The following is a 22,253-nucleotide window of genomic DNA, read 5'->3' as shown; positions in this document are numbered from 1 at the left end:
TGCTGCTACAGGATGAAAACTCTCTCGTCCTCATCAGAGCTGCTGGAGAAAAGTCTTTTCTTGCCACTTTTAGCACCTTCCAACAGACTTTACTTAGTGGAGATAAAGTGAGCCAATATGAGGTGAGCGTGCTGTAGACAGAGCCTCCACTCGTCTGCAGACGAGCCAATGGCTGAAGATGGATGCCCCCACTTAACCATGATAGCTCCCTGGAGGAGCCTCACTCAATGGCTTCATTAAAAGTGAACGTTCTAGTGAAAAGCTCGCTTATAAACCAGTAATTAAGACCACACATATTTTACCTGCTTTGTTTCAGCTGTCACATCCGGTGTACAGGCACATGGTTAACTTTTATTTCCTTATAAGTAACAGAATGACACTAATAAATCATCCAGCCACAGGAGTGTGGAACAGGAAGGAGTCGAGGATGCTTAAATACAGCAGACTGCCCATTTTTACAGCATTTTAATCTGTCCGTTGCCCCCTGCAAAGCAAATGTTACCCTGCAAAGGAGGCATTAGCTAAGCCCATATTACTTGGAAGACAAGCTTTGTGACTTCTATGGACCAAACGTTGTACCAGTGTCCACTTGGATGTGTATGTGTATGTGCGTACGTGTGTGTGTGTGTGTGTGTGTGTGTGTGTGTGTGTGTGTGTGTGTGTGTGTGTGTGTGTGTCTCTGTAAACTCTAGAGAGGCAAGTAGAGGCAGTAGAGTGAAGCAGGACCCAGCTAACTCCACAGAGAAACTGGCTGGCATCTGCTGAAGCCCTCGGGCACGCTCAGAGGTGCCTCCAGCATTTTAATGGCATAGTCAAATGCCAGCATGTTTTCATGCCATTCCAATTCAAATTCATTGGATAAAGAAGTAAGAGCGTGTTATTCCCCTTCAACAGTCCAGACAGAAACACTGGGCGCAACAACACAGAACTTAGCAACTCCGCAAACATGCTGGGATCCAACGTTGTGTCTGATTGGAATAAGATACTCGACCAGAATTATGTTAACAGTATTTGTGAACAAAAATAATCTCTGTCTTGGAGGGATAACATTATTCTGCATCTGGGTCTCACACAGAGACAGTGATATTGACAGCAAATCTTTTTCCCAGCCGATGGGTGTGTCTCGGTCTCGCTGCCTGAAGCGCAGAAGTACAGTAATGTAAACTTAGTGGCCCATCTGAATGCATGATGTCATCAGATTGCCTTGTCATCTCTAGCACTCACAGAAGAGTGTACGTTCACATGTGTGTGTTTTACAGCAATGTGACAACATTTATTCATGCACCCCCCCCACCTTCTCCCTGATCATCCCACCCCTCCCTCCTTTTCACCGCAATTTCCAGACAAGCGTTGCTGCTGAGTTTTCAAGCAGTTTGTTGACTGTTGATTGTAAGTGCCCGAATTTAGGAAGGCAGCCATTTCTAATCACGAGAATTACATTGCTTAGCAACCGGAAAATCAAGTTAAACAATACCATCGCTTATTCTTGGTCACAGACTGCAGCTCTGAGAACACATCCACTGAAGCTGCTCCGCGCTCCTCCCAGCACTCACGCTCGTGTGTGCACGCGTGCACACACACACACACACACACACACACACACACACACACACACACACACACACACACACACACACACAGCCATTCACAGACAATATACAAATGGTAATTTACTTTTGACTTGTGTTACAGCATTAGCTCCACATTTAGTTTGATCACAGTGTACAACTTGGAAAAAGGCTTTTTTTTTCAGTAGCATTTACGCAGTATGAAAAAAGATGTTAGAAATGAAAAATTCCTTTGAGGGTTCCTGTAGCATATTAAGCTATTAAGAGTTGCGCAAATGGTATCTATTTCATTACAGTGATCAAGGATTAAATTAGAGGCTTGAGCCCTGTAACATATACACTAAGTCTCCTCCAAGGCTGTGGGAGCCCTCTGCTTCCCAAAGGTCATTAGAGCTGAGGAGAGAGTATGGCCCCCAGTCTCTCCTTGCCTCTCTCCACTTTCTCCCCCTTCTCTTTCTCTCTTCTCCATCAGCCTTCCCAATGCTTCGTTCAAGATGAGACCAAATAGTTTTTTTTTCACACTTTGCTGTAAGAGAGCGAGTGTTTTTCTCCAGCTGTGAAGGTAAACATATTAATGTGTATCTGAAGCCCCTTTTTCACTCCACAAAAAAGCTGCTAACACTCACTAGCATCTGGCTTTTTAAGTTTAAGAAAAATATTATAATTGGCATTCACACCCAAGTCCAATGACTCTGCAGTAGTCACAGGTATTTATTGGCTCCAGCTCTGAACACCTTAGTAAACATGCCAATTTTAATGCCTTAACCGTTAAGATGCATTGACGTAAAATACTGTCCAACTCCGCCCAAGTGGTGCTCAGTAAAAGGTCCAAATTAGTCTGCTCTGAGTTTGAAAGAGAGACTGAATAAGTAAGAGATACATTACATGGAGTAACTGTGTACCACTATTCTGTTTTCTGCTCTGTCTGTGATGTCGAACGAGACACAATAAAAAGAAAAGAAAAAAACCCACACACACATGCAGAAAGGCATACTTGTCTGGTATATAAAAAGAAATAACCACCCTTTTCACTGTCCTCCGTGCTGCTTTCTACTGTTTACCACTAACCTGTTTTCTGGACTATCTGTGACATTGAACATGACACACACACACAAAAACAGACATATTGAAAGGCATACTCATCTCCTGCAGAGTTGTGTACACAGCTCTGGTCTAATGACAATGGAGGAGTCCACAGCCTATTTTAAGCAGGTTTACCCATGTTTAACAGGCAAGATGCAATGGCGCGTCACCACAAAACACTGTCTGTCTCCACTCAAGCATAACTCAATAAACAATCTAAATTAGTCTGCACCGAGTTTAAAGTAGAGACTGAATAAGTAAGATGTATATAAAGAGAAATAACCACTGTAAAGCTGTCACTGGCCTCCATGCTACTTTCTACCATTCAGCACTAACCTGTTTTCGGGCCTGCCCATGACGTCAAAAGTGTTACACCAGTTTTAAAAAAAGCAGAAAGCCATGCTCATCTGTTGCAGAGCCTTGTACTCAGCTGTGATCTACTGGGAAAAGAGTTTATAGCCTATTTTAGGTGGGTGTACCCGTGTTTAAAAACCCTGCATAAACACACTAATTTTGTTTTGAAAAGGGGCATAAGCCTCCCTGGCTTACAGCAACTTGCAACTTGAGACAAAGCCTATGCATCCTCCCACGCAGAAGTTTGAACAGTCGTGCAGAGTATGTGTGTGTTCACCTGGAAGTGAGGAAGGGCCCAGTATCAGTGTTGGCACAAAAGACCAGTCACTGGGAGCGGAGTTGGCAGAGGTTGAGCCGTGTGGCCCTGTTGGATTTTAGGGGCTGCATTATGCATTCATGTTTAGTCTCAGGTGCTACGTTTTATCCCCAGGCCAGCTTGGACACATTTTCAATGGACCTTTTGGATGAAAAACTGTATAGGTGGGAGCAAAAATGATTTCCATGCTTATAGAGATCTGCCGCTTTGTTCTGTCAGATTCAATTACCTCACCTCTAATTAGGGAGCTATAGAGGAGGCTGGGTTTGTGATCCACACATCACACTGTGGAGCCTGCTGATAATGTGAGGTATCGCTATCACAGCCCGGCCACAAGCTCCCCACATTGCGGACGGCTGAAAAAGCACGCCATGAAATTAGCTCGTACACTTTTGCACATACACACATACTTGTTTAGAGCTCTTTTTTTTAAGTGTGAGTTTCCGAGGAAAGGTTGGCATATCTGTGTGTTTTTTCCATTTTCTGTTTTAGTCCACTGAGGCACAGACTCGTGTACAGAGTGTTTTCCTGAAAGATATGCTCATTCCACCACCTCTGTCCACACTCCTCTCTTCCCTTGCTCCCCTTCCTCTGTGACTCATTAATCCTCTGTCCATCATATGGTCTCAGAGTATCACCCCATTTTATAGACTCAGCGGGGGCATTACCATATCCCTCTCCGGAGCTCCACTCCGCATGGCCGATCCCTATCAGACAGAGGCCATGCCATGAACAAAAGAGCCACTGTGATCAAGCCTGCATTCAGCTACCAATGTCTCTATTAGCATTGGCTGCTCCTGCCTGCTGCTCCTGCTGCATGACTGTTTGAACAGGGCTGAGATTTCTCTCTCCAGTCGGCAGAGGAAGAGTCTGATGAATGTAGATGATACAGTTCAGGGTGGAGGGTGTGGATGACGGGGCTGTGGGGGGGTGTTGCAGGGATACCTGGACATTGACCCTGATTGAGAGGAAGTTCAGACAGGGGGCAGTTTCCTAAAACATCCTCTTAAAATTGAGCAGATATGATTCTTTGTGTCAGGATGATTTCAGCAAACCAAGCTTTTCTCGAGACAGTGAAGCTCATAAATTAGCACTTGAAAGTCTGACCTGAACAGCTGTCAGACTTACTGGAAGAGACTGTAGGACTGCGACTAATAATTATTCTCTTTATTAATCTAATGATTATTTTTCATGATTATTCATTGAAGTGGTTCCCAACCTTTTTGATTTGTGACCCCTTAAAATGAGTCTTACAGTGGCATAAGATAGTCAGACAGGCCCATGTGTAATTTTGTTATAGATTGCTCTTGACTATTTTACAAAAAAAAAAGAAAACTAAGACAGAGATGAGTTTGTCTTTTTGAGGGCATATATATATAGGAGATCGCAAAATATTCAGTTCGACACAAGCGATTCTTTGAACACCAGTGAATCTCTGAGATGGCTGGGGCTTGGCAATGTATTGATATTATGTATATATTGTGGTAGAAGACTGGATATTGTCTTAGATTTTTGTTATTGTAATATCACAAGTGTTGGTTTTCTCCTGCTTTTAAAGGCTGCGTTACAGTAAAGTGATGTAATTTTCTAAACTTACCAGACAGTTCTAGCTGTTCGCGTGTTTGGCTTTTCCTGTGTAGTCACTATATCCTCATTACTGGTCATTATTTATCTAAAATGTCATTGTGTAAATATTTTGTGAAGCACCAAAATTCAACCTTACAATATTGTGGAAGTATTAATATTGAGTTATTTGGGCAAAATATTGTGATTTGTCATATTCAGAGAGCCCTAGAGGTGGCTCTCTGAATCACTTGCAATGGTCTTTTATCTACACAGTGTTTGAGGGCAGGCTCTCTCTAATTTGATAAAGAAAAAAAAAATCAGAGAAAAGTCATATTTGATCAGCAAAAAAGCCATCACAAGTTCTGAGAGTGCAAAGTAACATCTCCTGATGTTAAAAAGCCCTGAGATATTCAACTTAAAATGATATAGATCATGAATTAAATGGCATTCCAGCTGTGTAAATTAGACTCTGTCTTTTGTTGATTGGCTTTTCTGTGTTTTTATGTGGTTTTAAAGGTTTTAGAAATGTAACAGGACGTTTGAAAGCTCAAATGCATATTACAAATTTGAAACAAGCTTCCATTTTATAGTGTTTTTACTTTTGTAAAGAGTATAACAGTTTAAGACACCCACGTGGAAAAATAATGATTTGTAGATTATGTCACAAGGACAGGACAGGTGCAAATAGTAAAAGGCACCACATAGATTCCCAAAAGATATCCAAATAAGTTTCCTAAACAGGGTATCTTCTGTGTGTTTCATTCCAAGATTTACACATTCTTGTGTCTGGTTTAATGAGTGCAGCATTTTAAAGCAGACTGTGTTGTTTTCTGTTGGCGACGTGGGATGGGGACGCTCCCTCTCCGCGGTGTCATTGGCCATCTGAACTCGGGAGGAGGCTCGATAAGAGGGTGAAGCAGCAGACATTCCTCTGGCCCAATTCGTCAGCAGACCCCTATAGAAATGCACCAACAAGCGCGGGTCACACAGCGAATGTGACAGGATTTTAAACAGTACACAACTAAATATAGCAGGGACGCCACTATCAGAAAATGAGTTAGGAGTGTGGTGCTAGTCGTTTAGAAAGTCATTATTCTTATCAATGCTGTCTCTGAAATAATTTCAGGTCTCTCCATGCAATGAATACTGTATAATAAACTAAACATGTGAGAATGCAAACTTTGGTAATCTACGCAGTGCCCAAGAAGTAGCCATCAGACCCTCCTTTAATGTCTGCGACTGGGTGGAGTATTTCATTTTTCCATATTCAGTAAGGCCTCCAGTGTCTTTATCAGTTTGAAAACGCTCCATTTAGTTACTATCTGTTAGAGTGGGGAAGTGAGATGCCCTTATTCTGAGTCTATTAAACCTCAATTCTATCTCATCTTATCTCCCTAATCTTTGTGTCTTATTGACCATGAAGTTTATCTTTAATCTCCCTTTACCCTTATTATCGCGCAACACTGTAGGTCTATTTTCTACGGTGCAATGGTGCTGCTGTATTTGCCGGCAACAGAGGAAGAATCGTTTAGTTGTACACACAGTTCTTATTCAGCTGTGTAATGGAATGTGTACAGAGTGTGTGTATAGAAATGTATTTCCCCGCTTTCTTTCACACTGTCCTCAATTGCCTTGGCAGGAGCTTTTAACGCCAGTCATACAATCTCCCCTTGATACTGCGATATTTATCTCTCGGTATCATCTTAAGCGATGGTAGACTCATCGAGTCACTTCACGCCTCACTTCACTCCTCGGCGAATCAGCAGAAGGCATCAGATAAGATCATAAAACTGTATCCTAATTTAAAAGCAGCACTCTGCCTCCGCAGTGTCTATTAGAGATCTGTGTGCTAATTCTTTTCATGTCTGGGGCTCCTGCAGATGTAGGCTTCTACAAAGGAGTAATTTATAAGACTAATGAAAAGAGCAAGCAGTTTGTGGACATCAGGGGGGTCTTTTATGAGGCTCGGTGCGGGGAAGAAAGAGAAACAGGAGAGCCCCACTTTCTGCACTGAAATTATTGCTTTATTAAAGCTGAGGGGCTCACTCCCGCTACAATAGAACAAACACATTGAAAGGTGTCGAGAGGATATCAGTGCACTCTGTTTGAGCTCCAGAATGATGCACAAGAGGCTGCAACATAGCTCATGTGTGACAGGCGGAAGCGGAGACGGCATCTCGCAGGCAGCGATGGCAGCACTTTTGATATGATTATTCCTTAAAACACAGCTCGAGATTTTTTTTTAAAGAAAACGATGCAAGTTTCTTGTACTATTTCAAAAGTGTTCCATCACTTCTTTTGCTATGTAAATTCATGTGCAGACATTGGTTTTTGGTTGGCAAGATGCACATTATCTTAATAACATTCGAATGCTGGATGAGATGTTTTTTCAGAACTAATACAATTCAGGTAGCAGTACAGTAATTCCATCAACGTCCTTGATTGAAGCAAAAATGGTAATATGCAAATACCAAAAGAGATGTACAGCTACAAGCGAAACTCTGAAATCATTTAGATTTAAAGAAATAATATTGCACAGAGGGGGGAAAACATTAATCACACGGAAAAGTGTCTCCTTTAAGATTGCACTGGTGTATTACCCGGAGGCATGGAATGTAAATGGAAAATCAACATTGTACCCTGTGATAAGGCTAACAAATTAATAAAAGTATTTTCTTTCCTCCTCCCATGCTGATGCCTGTGTGAAAAGTCTGGAAAGGAACTTTTTTTTCCTTTCCACCGTCTGTGTGAGGTTTTGTTTTGCAGGTAGCGGATTAACATCGATGCTCACCTTGGCTGCAAGTCAGCTTGTTTTTCAGAAAGCGCCACTGTCTCAAAGGGCTTTTTCAATCACTACAATAAAAGCACCTTTGTAGAATATAATGGTGAAATAATTTTCTTTATTGACATGGCTTTATCTTTGTCTGTCATGTATGTCTGAACATGGAGAGTATAGACATATGCTGCTGCGCTTTGAGTTCCATCTGCATTTGTGGTATCGCAACAAAAGCAGAGGAAGACTTTTTTTTTTGAGAGCCTGAAGGATGTGATGAAACTGCTGAACATCTCCCTTGTGTGTATATGTATGTGTCTGTGTGTGCGTTCCCTCAGGTCCTCTGGAGGATGGCCTGGAGGAAGAGGAGGAGGAATGCGTCTCCGAGGAGAACGAGCTCCTGGCCAAAGACGAGTTCTCGGTGGAGGAGAACTTTCCCCCTGAGTTTGAGACGGAGAACATGGGCTGTGAAGACATGGAGTACTTCTGCAACAAAGGTGAGGATCACTAACTTATTCAAAAAAAAAAAAGAATCCTCTTTTTAATACCTAATATGTGACAATATGTTACGCCGCCCCTCGTGCCAAGCATCAAAAATAAGTTAAACTCCTGCTAATGACTTCTATTGAAATTCCTCAACATGTTCAAATCAAACCTGGCAGAACTTGTATCCGTGTGCGAGTTTCTCCCGCATCACTGCTTTGAGTTGAAACTATCCATTCTGATATTTGATCCCCGGCAATCCACCCAAGAGCAGTGGTTTGATCTGAGAGAGAGATGGCATCAGCAACACTGGCTCTCCCTCTGTGATAGTGCTGTGAAGGTGTGCTACGGTACACCAATGCACTGGAGAGCGTAGCACTTCCCTTTGAGCCGGCGCTAAAGCTCTGTGAACACTCAGCAGCACCTGCTACTGCTCGGAGGTCCAGCACTATAAAGCGCCTTAGCATCGCCAAATGCGCCCGAGCCCTCTTTGAACTCCAATTCAATTAGATTGCTTCTTTGTATGTTTGTTTCATTTCGGTCACACCTTGCCATCACAGGAGCTAATTTGTGGTCTGCTCCAGGTTACAGTGTGAAGATGACAGACTTGTCCCGCCTCCCCAACCCCCACCCCCTCCTCCCTCACCCCACCTCCTTCCTACCCCCGGTCGCGTGGCTTTCACTACCCCAGGTGTCCCCACTCTTACTGGCGCACGGATGCCATAAATTTGACTTTTTAATGAAGAACCAATGCTTTGAATGTCTGCCTCCTCTTTCTCCTTTTCAAAGGGAAAATTGTTTAGAATTATTTCTTCACACTTCTAAACTGATGTGCCTCGTGGGATTACATTATTGAAAGGAAAATAAATCTTTCATGTTTCAGGTAGGCTATGCCCCGGTAATCGTATCAATAATGTTTTCCTTTTGTTCTCGGGGAAAAGTTGAACGGCGCAATTGTTCGGAAATTGCAATTACCAGCGACGCTTCGTTTGCCTTACCCTTTGTCTCCATCGTAATGTGTCCTTACACAAACTTCAAAGTGGAATGTATGGTCTTGTAATAACCCAGTAGCTATGAAAGAGATGGTGCGGTGCACGCTGGTGGCTACAGCTCAAAAAAAGAAAGTACAACTTCTGAAAATCTTCAAAGAACCTTGTCAGAAGCGTTTGATATTTCCATTGTTTTGGATGTGTGAGGAATTGGGCCTCAAATCTCCTTCACATGTTTATGAATAACACTAAATAGCAATCCCAAATGTCAAATACCACTTTTTGGGGAAAGCGGTAATCTGTTCCTTGTCATACACAAGCCTTACTAGTCAGATTTCTTTTTTTTTTTATTCCTTTGCTATCTAAGCTTACAGAAGCTAAGTCTCCCATTGCCTCCTAAGACCTAAATGATGTACTATCCACATTCTTTTTTTTTTCCTTGTGGCAAGTTGTGCGCAATCATCAGGTGTAGCCATTTTCCCCCATGATCCCTTCCTCAATTAGATCTATTTAAAACTAATGTCAGAGTGGCTTAAATTTACCCCACTTATGTGAAACTGCCGTGAATTAAACGGGACGCAATCCTGGCGGCATTAAATGGTTTAAGTGTGTTATTCCTCGACTATAGGAGGAAAAAGAGAGCCCCCTTGATTAACTAAACCCTCTCAAATGTGATGGCGTGCTGTAATTAGCCCTGTGCGGACTTGAACGTGGGTTTTAAAGCAGCCACTCATCCCATGGCCTTTATCTTCTGCTGCTTCCCGGAGAATAAGGTCTCCCGTGTAAGGTTCCTCCACTGAGCAGTGACTCTCTGGTCTTAGCTTAGCCTTGTATCTGTGTAGTCACTCTCTGAAATGGGCTTGTCAGGGGGACCTAAAACCTCCATTAAAAGTTTCAGTCTATAATAGGTATTAAAAAGCTGTAGGAACACAAAGAGGAGTACCAATTTTCATTAACATATGAAGCACTTATTAACTTTGATCAGAGTGCGGTGAAGTAGCAAAGCCGCTTAAAGGCGCAAAGGTCAAGAAGTTGAATGCCACCAAAGACTCAGTCATTTGCCTTACCCTTGCAGAAAAGGGACTCCCCAGATAAGTGCATGGAGCACCTTGACGTCCCATCTTGGTCCGAGGCTCAGGAACCTCGAAATTGGCTGATGGTTGACTCCATAACCTGTTTAGTTAATGGTGTCGTGGCTCTCTATGGTTTTTGGTGCTTTCGTGGATGTGGTTTGGGAGATGCTAGCGGATCACATAAAGAGGCCTGTTAGCCATGGAACATAAATGATGCTAAACAGTGAGATTAATACATTGTAAAAGGAGAAGTGACCTACATTTCCCAATGCATTTTCCTCTAAAGCCCCTCCTGTATTATCTGTAGAGGTTCCTAACCTTTTAGACTTGTGATCTGTTTACTGCCCTCATCACAAGTTGCATGTGTCTATGTGGTGTGACCAGCTCACCAACAACAGTGATTCTTTTCTTTTAATTTTTTTTATAAAGCCCCTTTACCACTGGACAAAGAAACCACTAATACCATCTAATATCTGGCTTTTATATTAAATGGGAAAAGTTACAATCTGCATTCATTCCTGGGACAAATTATGCAGTCGCCATGGGTATTAATAAGGTCCAGTTACAAATTTTTACCCATTTTCCGGCACAATACATTAACATGCAGCCACAAATACTGTCCATCCCTGTCTAAGCAGTGCTCAAACGTCATTTCAGATCTGTCTGCTGAGTTTGAAAGAAAGACTGATTAAATAACTGTCTCGATGCTGCTCTGTAGTGTTTACTGACCTGTTTTCTGGCAAGTTTGTGACATCAGTCAAAAAAATTATTTTTTCACTGATATTATTTGTTTCTTTTTTTTGTTTTAGCAGATTTTATCAAGTTTAAAAAAACAGGGTATAGGGTAAGGTGTTTGAAATATCTTCAGAGGCCTAAAAGGTAAACTAACCCAGTAATTCACAAGACAACAATAAGATATAGTTATATAAATAAAGCTTACTTTGTGTAGTAGAGCAATGTTTTTGAGCTCTCCTTGTTATTAGTCATCTTATGACGCCGCAGTAGTGGGAAGTAACTCAGGTACTCCACATAAGTACATTTTTGAGGTATTTTTACAGCACTTTACTTGAGTATTTTTATTTTATGCTGCTCCAACTTCAACTCTTACATTTACAGGTAAATTTTGTGCAATTTACTCAACTACTGTTTTATAAGTTAAGTTATTCGTTACTTTGCAAGCTCAGATTTTAGATACAACAGAAATATTCCACAAATTACACATGGTATACTTTTTATTGATTCAACTCCCCAAAGTAGACCAGCCATGTCAGTGCATCAATCATAACAATACAAGATTACATATCAGTTTTTGAAAGGGTCCATTCTACATAATGACTGCACTTCATTATGTTAGTGAAGTGTATTTTGATGATCATACTTTAATAATAATACTGTATTTTTACCAGAGTAAATTTTGAAATGACGGACTTTTACTTGTAGCAGAGTAAAGATGCAACAATTAATGGATTATTCAGTTAGTTTTCAACCATTAAATTACTCGCCAACCAATTGTCCAATTGAAATTTGATTAATTTTAAAGAAAAAAAAATCTAAATTCTATGATTCCACTTCTTAAATGTGAAAAATTTCTGTTTCTTTACTCCTCCATGACAGAAGATCGAATATCTTTGGGGTTGTGACAAAATAAGACATTTGAGGTCATGCTGTCTTCTTGGGCTTTGGGAAACACTAATTGACATATCTGATATTTTCTAATATTTTATAGATGAAACAACTAATCGATTTATTGAAAAAATAATAAAAAGATTAAGTAGCTGCTATTTGGGGGGGGGGGGTCAGTGTTGGGAACTTAAGCATCAGTATTATCAGTAATAAAGGAAACTGTAGGCCTAAGCTATTACAGTTACAGTTGTAGCACTCATCTGCCATTACATGAATGTCAGTGACACTCAACATAATGTTAGTGAAACAACATACGTGGGTGTGAAATGAAGCAGCTTGCTGGAATAGTAAAGCCCCGGAGAGAAGGAACTGTGTTTTAATAAACATGGAATTAGAGGGGGTCTGCAACCTATTGAGATCTCTGGGAGAAAAAACACAACAAAAAAAACGGCCATATATCTAAAGAAATAACCTTGGCTTTCCCTGCGATTTAAACAGAATCTTACCTCAAACAACTTTTCCTGCTCGGTCAATTTCACATTTATGGAGCTCAGCTTGTGAAGAGTCCACAGTCGACTCCACAGCAAAGATTTATACTCTATTGACACACCTGGCTCCATAATTGTAAGAAAGATACCTTTTTTATATACACTGAGTGGAATCTTTTTTTACTGAAATTGTGAAATTTCACCTTGCTGTTTCACCCCCTCTTTTATTGTTGGCTATCTATGAAGTTCAGCACAGGGTGTTGCCACAAGCTGTTCCCTTTGTGCGTTCCAAGTCTTGTCTGATGACAAATGACTTCCTTAGTTAGCTCTGACAGTAAATTTACATGTCATTTCATGTATCTCATTTCCTCGATGTAAAACACCTTTTTTGTGAAGTAAAACAACATGATGTTTTTTCCCCTCAGCTCAAACCACTTGATTCTGATGCCGTTGTGAGTGTCTATGTGTCAGGAGACATCAAGCACAACTAATGTGAACATATTGCACTCTTCTGCAGCGTTCTCCTCAAATTACAAAAATTATAATGTGGGCAGAAATGTTTTTATCACAGTGGAAGTGAGGAGTGAAAGCTCAGGACTGCACAAGCTGTACTTAACAACGCAAATAACAAACCCACCTTGACCCTTCAAATAACCTCTTAGTGAGTAATTTGACTTGCAGCGGTCAGAGACATACAGTAACAAACAGAAAGTGGCAGAATTAATTATGCCACTCTTTGTGTAACACAGAAGTAATCAGAATCTCCAGCAACACAGGAGGAAGATCTCCTTGGCGCTTTCGCCACAGCTGCCAGTGCCCAGAATGGTAAATGTGGAATTTTAATGCACAGTTGATGCTGGAGAATATGGGGAAATGCTAATTTGTGGTGCGATAAGATGAATCGAGTCATCCCTTTAGCCCCATTTGACTCAGTGGAGGAAATTAATCATTAATGTTTGTTAAGTATGACAATCTAACTGGGCCAGATCTACATGCTCAGAGACTGAGGCAGAGCGAGATAAAGACCCAGGCTGCAGACAGGGAGGAAAACTGCCAGATTCTGTAATGATGGGAATTTATTGGCATTTAAAGAGACAGTGGCAAGGCATTTCACTAATAGCCTCCCTCCATTGGAGTGCTCTGCCTGCCACAAATTGCATGCAATTCAAACCTATTTTTCAGATAGCAGAGAAGTCTTACAGCTATGCTTGACTTTGGTGAAAAAGGTTGCTTCCTGGAATTGACTTTATCTGTTGCTGCATAATCTGCATCAACAACCGAATATGCAATATCAGCTGACTACCACTACCACTGCTGGGGGGATAGCATACACCCCCCCCCCTTGCTAATATTACATTCTGAAAATTGTTCCTCCAATACTAGCAAGATTGGGTTTTGAAAAGTGGCAGTGGGTTGAAGTCATCAAGCCTAGAATTCAGTAACATGTAGAACTCTGCAATCTCATGCCAAGACTTAAAAATACTTATACTCCATTTTGCAGAAATTGCAACCTGTCTGTGGACTCAGTGGTCAGGATTAGAGTGCTCTGAGCACCTTAAAGTCACATGCGAGAGATTGACATTTTCAAGGGCTTCCTTGGCAGAGACAATGCTAAAAGGGAGAGAAAAAGCCAATATGACTTTGTTGCTACCTTGCTCCAGGAATTGTTTGTGTAAATCGCCTATAAGCTTATTGACCTGAATGCGTAGCGCGCTGCGTGTGACTGCGATTTGGCTAGAGAGCTGTCCTTTGATAGAGCGGCGATAGGGCTGATTTTAACAGCTCACTGGCTCCTCTTGCATGCCCGCCAACCCTGCACCCAGCAGGCCGCCTCGCCTCGCCTCGCCTCCCCACCTCCCCCCCTCGTCCCTTCTGTTCTGTTCTCTCACTCAACCTTAAGTATCTCCATTTGATTGCACAGGGAAAGGAACCTAAGCCAGATGTAAATTATGATCTAGGTGATAATGTAGAGGATGATCATTGACAATCTGTCTCCCTTGATAAGACAGCAGAGGGTTTCAATTCAAATTATGAAACAAGGCAGTCTCTATTACTTATAGTGAATGAAATGGAGCACCTCAATCAATCTGTCTATATCAGAAAGGTCAAAATTCCTATATCGGTTCAAAGCATAAAAATGGGTATCCGTCTGTGTTGCAGGTTTTTATCAAACCCACACTGTAAGCAAAGCAGCGCTGCTTCAGCACTTCTTCCTCTACTGTGCTTTTTCCTAGTGACATTTGTGCAGGAAACTTCATCAAAGCCCTGTGACATTGTTCCCTGTGAGGTTGCCTGGGCGATTGTGTTTAAAATGCATTGCAAACTGTGTTAGATAGAAGGCAGAAAATCCTTAATCACTGCTTAATTAAGGAATCATCTTGTAGCTTCATTTCCCGGGCTGTAATTAAACACTTCCAATACGTTTCGTTACAGGGCTTAACATGTTCGCCTGAGATCAAGGTAGTGCCTTTAATGTTATCTCGCCGGCTTTTTTTAAACTCCGCTCCATTGGAAGGAACTGTTGATACACGCCTTTTGTTATCCTCGTCATAATACGAGCCTAGTATGCTAAAGAGGTTCTCCAGGCCCAACAATAAATAGTGGGGGGAATTTAGTTGAGTGGGCTCCCTGATAATATACTGGGAAATGGAAGGGGAGAAATCGCCAGCCCAAGCAGACACTTGCATAAGCAAAACTGGGTCATAATGACCTCATGTACTGTAAGTAGGACATTTCTGCAGACTTCCCCTCAGTATCTCTTTTTTTTTCTTCGTATACATCTCTTTTCGTGCAAGGCAGAAAGCTGACATCCTTTTGGCAATGTTTGCTACCTTCTTTGAAGTGAGCCATGTCAAAAAAAGCTAAACAAGCATGGTGTGTGTGCTTGATCTGGAGATTAACCTAACTGAGGACGGACGGCGCTGGAGTGAAGTAGTGTGTGTCCCGTGGCAGTTGTCACTGGAAGTGTGATAACTAACACTCTGAAATGCTTTTTTGGGAAGCTGTGGGGGGAAAATCAGATACAGATGTAGTAAACAACCACATGACAACAAAGTGTATGTATCATATTTGGTGAAAAGTGTGATTTTTTTTTTATGACATGCTGTTGAAGCCACATCTTTATTGTCTTTGTCATCCTAATATATTCACATTTAAATCTACACATCGATCCCCCTTTTTTTTTCCTTGTGGAGTGTGTGAAGTGTAGTAATCCATTGTAGTAATCCAGGCCTGTCCTTGACCGTTCACTATTGGGTTTAAAACATCAAAGGGATGAAAACGATATAGCGACAAAAGTGAGAGAAATGTTCCTCCACAAACTATCAACTACCACTACATGCCCCGAGCAGATTTGCTCTTACTTGCCCGAGTTTTGAGAGACACTGTGCAACCACTGTGTCAGCCACATTGGATTTATTCAGAGCACCACACTAGGGGCACCTACTAAGCACTGATTTATGTGCCTATAAACTTTGAGAACAAACTGTGCTTACTGTAGACATGCAAAAATAGATTTTTTTTACAGTAAGTGCATCTCAGAGTGCTCAACCAGTCTGTGTTACTGCTGCACACTTGGAGGCGGAGTCTGTTTAACAAGGTCTTTAAGCACTTACATCCTGGAGAGAGATACCCAAATATCCCTTAGCATGGTCTGTGTGAGCCCCGAGACTGTAAATCAGCCCTACATCCTATAACACACATTCTAGCTCGCTCCACAATAGATCAAACGGTAATAAATAGCCACCTCTCTCCCACACATTGCTTTCCTTCCTGTTCCATGGGGCTTCCTCCTGTTCCTGCGAGCACTCATGGGAACTCCTTTTACATAAAAGTGTGCAGCTGGATGTGGTGAGCTCACTGCAAATATACATAGACAGAACTATAAAAACACAGTCACACACAATGACAATGTCTTCAGGTTGTGACACACTCAAATATTACGGGAAATGGTCTTAAAACAGAATGGTTTTTGCTGGGATGATATCCAAAGTCCGTAGAATCTACCCTTTGGAAGGGCAGCACAGTCCATAATGCAGTGCTTGATTAAATTAGGTTTCTGAGCATTAAAATTGGATTGAGTGCTACTCACTTTGTTCTGTGTGCTTTATGGGATTTTTTTTTCTGCCTTTCAGGAGAGGAAGATGGCAACCGAGAAGGAGGAGAGTCGGAGATGGATGGGCCGGGCGAGAAGACCAGGCATACCGCTGTGGGGCAAGATGAATGGGATGGCCCAAGTAAGAAAAGTTTTCATATCATCTTCCTAGACAACATCTGACAAATATAACTACATTTAATGCTCCCTCATTCATGAAATTCCTGGAAAAGTCATGAAAAACTGTTTTCCAGGCCTGGATATGGTTTGGAATTATAAAAATAATTTGAAAAATGTTTCAATATACATTTTTTGGCTATTGTTAAAATGTTGTAAATGTTCATAAACATCCCTAAACATGTCTAACTTATTGATTTACAATCTAGATCTGCACGTCATGACTGATTGTAACTAGTATCACATGATTGGCGTATGCAGCTAGTTTGTGGCGGGAATGTCTGGTGAGCGAGTAAAGTTAGCAAGCTCTCACAGTCTGCTTGTCCACAAATGCTTGCTATGTATTAAATAATGATTTAAATGTGGTTTTCTAACAGCAAGTATAATACATAGCTCAGGATGTCCGAGTGGATAAAGCAGGCGCCCCATGAATGAAGGCAGTGTCCTTGCTGCAGTGGCAGCAGGTTCAATTCCAGCTCGAGGCCCTTTGCTGCATGTCATCCCCTCTCTCTCCCTTTCATGATATTGATCTGGCCTATCTAATAAAGGCAAAAATGCCCCAAAAATAATCTTAAAAAAGTATAATACATAGCTCGAAAGAGGCAGACCCTAGCCCAGGGGTCAGCAACCTGTAGCTCCTTAGCCCCTCTCCAGTTGCTCCCTCAGGCCTTGACAACAAATGATGTGGTAATGAATAACTATTATTATTATTTTAAACATTAATTTTGTAAAAAAAAAAAAAAAAAGTTGCCTATACACCAAAAAAAAAAAAGTTTTAACATTACGTCAGCTACAATGTGTCATCAGTCTATGGCCTGGTGTTTTTTTCTCCACATTTTTCTGAACCTACATAGTGGTGGCTAGTGCTGAGTCTCCCTAGCTAGCCTAGTAATGGATTCCAAATCCAAAAAAGTATTTAATAGTGTGTGGATAGATTTGTTTGTTTTCTCCACCAATGCTGCAAAGTTTAAGTACCAAGTAATCATAAATTGTCCACTGCAAAGTAGCAACCTTGTGATAAAACATATGATTGAATGCTCATGTAGACCTATTAGTAATGATGACTTAAAAGGCTGTGCTTTATTATAAGGCTCAAACATGTTTTGTGGCTCCAGACAAAAAAAACATGTTTTTTTTTTTTGTTTGCTTTGATAGTAAAGGTTACAGACCCTTGCTCCAGCCCCACTCTATGTAAGTTCTGCACCAATTCGTTTGAGATTGGTAACATGGGGAAACCGGCTCTGGTAAGCCACGCTAAAGGGAAAAAACATCAAGACAACCAAAAAAGTTTGCAAGCACTGACACATATTCTATGTCTCCCATAGCCAAACCTGATAATGTTACTGCTTCTACCACTGCAGCAAGCATCGGTATAGCTGCAAGACAACATCAACTAACCAACCCATTGCCTCATCTAATGATCTGCTTACCTATTTTAGTTTACTTTTAAAAAGTCGTGGAAATAGGGTAATTTGTTATAGAAACGTTTTTAAAACTTAATATGTGTGGGAACCTTGTAAATGCAATGCATGATGCATAGTTTGAGATTAGGTATTTGAATAGAAAAAGTGCATTACAATTTTTATTGACACTTCTGGCTTAAAAGTAAGAAACAGTATGTCTTGAATAGCAACTATAGATGGACAAATGAGTCAGAAGCTACTTCAGCTGAATGTACGCCCACCAATCAGTTAACAGTACATTCAATTACCAACAGCTGCTCACTCAAAAAAGCAGGTTTATCTTTTTTTTTTATAAAGTAATCTGTAATGCAATGCAGATGTAGCTTTTTTGAAGAGTTTACAACACATTTTTTAATCTTGTTTTGCCCTTTTACTAAAAGTAACTTCATCAAAGTGATGGATAATACATTGAACAAGATAGTTGCACAGCAATTACTGCTCAGCAATAGCTTGCACCCACACTGCTGAACACACAAAATGTGATTCCTTTTAATGCATAAAATGACCTCAAGAATTTATTGCAGGTACACGCGTTTGTAGAAAAGAGAGAGAGAGAGGGAAAAGAAGAGAGAGCGAGGGAGAGAGGGAGAAAAAAGTGGATTTGGGCAAGTTGTGCTTGCTAGCTCGAAGCCCCCCGGGGTGTGTATTTTATACTGACAGTGAATCAGTGTTATCGCACCTATCAGATAATGCATTTATCATTAAATTTCACATTTGCATTTAAATCTGGGGAAGGAAATGAGCATTGCTGGCTAAAGATAAGAACGCCGGGACGACAGTAATAAACCATCACTGTGATCAGTCAGGAGACAGGGCTGAGGGGGTCAGCTCAGAACTATGGGGGCCATGACAAAAAGAAGGCATCACATGCGGAAAAAGGCCCTTTTGGGCGAGAAAATGCTGAGCTTAAAAATACTGCTTTGAAAAGGAGGGACGGGATGTAGCATGACTAGATGTATGACTGACTGTAATTATCCTTCCCCCCTTCTACTTAGCCATCAGAATGAGAATTAGAGGCTCAGAAACAAACTGCTGGACAGGCAGCAGAGAGAGAGAGGAGGAAGACTTGAGTTTCATACGAGTAAAGTGCCTCTTGCATACAGTGAGGATGGCTGAACTGCAGAGGAGGTGATGTGGGACATGATGCCCATTTCATGTTTTACTAAACCGCAGCCTGAGTGGCTCAGAGTTATCGAGTGACATCCAGTTTGAGGACTTCAGCACTGTATCCTAATCTCTGCTGTAGTACAAACTGAAAAATGACATTTAGCACATGGCTGCATTTAAGTTAAAGAAACATACTAGTATATATAGTATTGAGTGTTTTGTGGCTGTGCTGAAGGGGGGAGGGGAAGACAGCAAACTTGAAATTTATTTATTTATTTTTTAATGCATGTGTTTGTCTTTGGGTTTAGGCAAGTAAAGGTACTGTAGTTAGGTTTAGGAAAAGAAACATTGAGGACGTATCTTAAAATGACTAAAAGTTCATATGGTTTGGACCATGCATCACCAAGGAAAGTTCGGATTTTTACGACCCATCCACCACACCAACAATACCACTCAAGACTTTCCCCTTGTTTACCCCTGTCAGCTCATTGGTCAAAAGATAGCAGCCTTTCAAAATACATAGGATGTACGAGGTTAGGTTGTTCGTATGAAAACATATGAACAGTTTCAGTAATTATGGCAGGATACCACAAATAACTGAATGTGTGGGGAAATCCTGATATATGTTAACAATCAATTCAGGTTTATTAAAAAAAAACATAAATATTCTGGTGGTAATCAACATGTAACTCTCTCGACATCTCTATGATATGATGCTCTACGCTGAGGCATTCGTGCCCCTCCTCTGTTTTCTCAATGGGCAGCCCAGAGTGGGCAGAAATTAATCTTGCTGCATAATAATGCCATTCACTCTCCCATCATGGCTGCCATGAAAGGTCATTTCCCTTTTTAATTTTTCCCATTGTGCTGGAAAAGTCAGATGGGCATGTTATAATTTGAATAAAGAGGGGAATCAGACAATCAGATAGGAACATTTGAAATGACATGACTTCCTGTTCAAAGCGATTAAAAGCAAATTTATTTAGTTTGAGACTGTCTCCCCTTTAATCTCTTTGTAAATGTTCAGATAGTTGAGCATTCAAAAGTTCTTTGTTATTCTTTGGCTTAAGTTTAAGCAGGTGTGATTATGATCACCAACAGATAATTTTTAATCACCGCGAGTGTGCATCTGAATAGGATGTGTAATGGCCGTTACATAAAAAGAGAGTGAAGCCTTTTAATGAGGTGGGCTAACTCGGAACATGCCCACCTGCTTTGGTGATTCTATTGAAGCACCTCCATACCGTTTCCCTTTTGCTGAGTAACAACAAAAGCCTTTACAATCTACATCCTTTAATTGAACTTTTTTTTTCTGTCCCTGCATTTCATCTCCACTTTAGTAACTCATGTCAAGTGCTGTCCGCGATTGCCCCCTGTTCTCTGATTGTCTTTCTGTCTGTAACAGCAGAGGAGCGTACAGAATGACTCACTATTAATCTGATAGCTGCCTCTTCTGTGCTGTGCAGAGTGCTGGGTCTCTGATGTGGAACACCCAGCGAGTTCCCTTTCTCTCCCCTCGTCTCTACAAGTATGTCCTTAAGCAAATCTGCACACTGATCTTCTGTTCATTTCTCGTCACGGATGTTTCGCAATCAGCCACTGATTTGGGAGATAGCGTGTCATGCTTTTCTATTCATTTTCATGGACTGGCGGTGATAGGAATCTGACTCTGTCTCTCTCATTCTCTCTCCCACTCGCTCTCCTCTAGGCTAATTGGGAGTGGTGTGTGTTAGCTAGCTAACTCTGCTAATGAACTTGTTCTCAGCCTTATCTAAATGCGTGCTCATGTAAACTACACCCCCTTATGAAAGTCATGGAAATCCAGGGTTCGTTAAGAGCGCTGTAATTATGATCACTGCCGTTTCTAGTAAGAGTTCAGCCTGTGAGATACCATTTGTTTCAGTGTGATATTCAATCATACATACAGTATGTAAAACTATTAACATATCTATAAATTTACATTAATGAATAAATATCTTGCAGATTTAAAGGTGTACTGGCCTTTATTATGCAGTCTGTGTTGTCCACCAATGAGGTAATGAAGGTAGGCTGCTAATATATATATATAAGTAAAAATGTATTTAATCCCACCCCTTCTCCATAAGTCATTGAATTTTAATTAGCTAGCTTCCTTATTCTAATCAAGTCTTTATAAATATTCCTCACAATAGGTAGAGATGACATTAAAATACAACTTAGTTGTGCTCCAATGCAGAAGTTTGCATTTGAATAAATAATGAAACATTATTACTCTCCACCAAGTTCAGTTTCCTCATCACAGCCACTTACCCCATAACCCTTTTAAGTTCAGGGGGAGTTTTCCAAGGTCTAATGAAAATAACCCTGATGATGTCATTGAGGTTATTTCGTCTTTAGCGTGGACTACAAATTTTAATCAGAAAGCCTGTAATACAAACTGGGGGCATGAACTTTGAAAAAAAATGCCATTTAACAGGCAGGGAGGCTTTAACTAGAGATGCGATTGAGTTGCATTGTGGGAAATGTAGGATCCAATGTTTCAGGGGCTTGACTTGTACTTAATACAAAAAGTTAAGATATTTCAGGCTCTGCTGCTTTGAATCTTTTTTCCCTTAAATTTCACAGACATATACTCGGTTTTAACTACACCTTTTTTGCGCAAATGATGGTTGCTTTGCATATCCTGCATACGTTTGGAGTGTGAGTAGTGTACATCCTCAGAAATTAACACAGTAATAGCACACACTATCTGCACAACATGCTTGATACATACTAATTAACGATTGCCCCACTGCCACATTTTAGGCCGTGTTCCACAATTATCTCAGTATTGACAATAGTTACTTCCTCGAGTGCCGCCATGTTTATTGTTTACATTGTGTAAATCAGGAAGTTTTGTACGGTTTCTACAAGGCGAGTAAGTGAAGAATTCATTCTGTTAACGTACGGTTAACAAGCAAGTATGTCCCCCATTATGGAATGCAATGCAATATTAAATTGCTTTAGTGTCCCTTCAACACATAATATTATCGACAACATTTAACACAACATGTAAACATTATTGATATTTTCAATCAAATAAATTGATTTTTATTTTGGTTATTAAGTCCCAAAAGCA

At 40.8% G+C, this 22,253-nt stretch overlaps 1 protein-coding gene across 2 annotated transcripts in view; it reads left to right on the top strand.

Moving 5' to 3' along the window:
• zfpm2a (zinc finger protein, FOG family member 2a) overlaps positions 1–22,253 on the top strand; it is a 154,960-nt gene that overhangs the window by 29,521 nt on the left and 103,186 nt on the right. For both annotated transcript variants that reach the window (XM_088083898.1, XM_042490344.2), the window contains exons 2-3: positions 7,999–8,157; positions 16,450–16,551. In XM_088083898.1, coding sequence (XP_087940024.1) covers positions 7,999–8,157; positions 16,450–16,551 — 261 coding nt within the window. The remainder of the gene's footprint in view (positions 1–7,998; positions 8,158–16,449; positions 16,552–22,253) is intronic.

The sequence above is a fragment of the Plectropomus leopardus genome, chromosome 11 (assembly GCF_026936395.1).
Source record: "Plectropomus leopardus strain MGB_pleo_1.0 chromosome 11, ASM2693639v1, whole genome shotgun sequence".
NCBI classification, from domain to species: domain Eukaryota; kingdom Metazoa; phylum Chordata; class Actinopteri; order Perciformes; family Serranidae; genus Plectropomus; species Plectropomus leopardus.
This window is presented reverse-complemented; position numbering and strand designations above follow the sequence as displayed.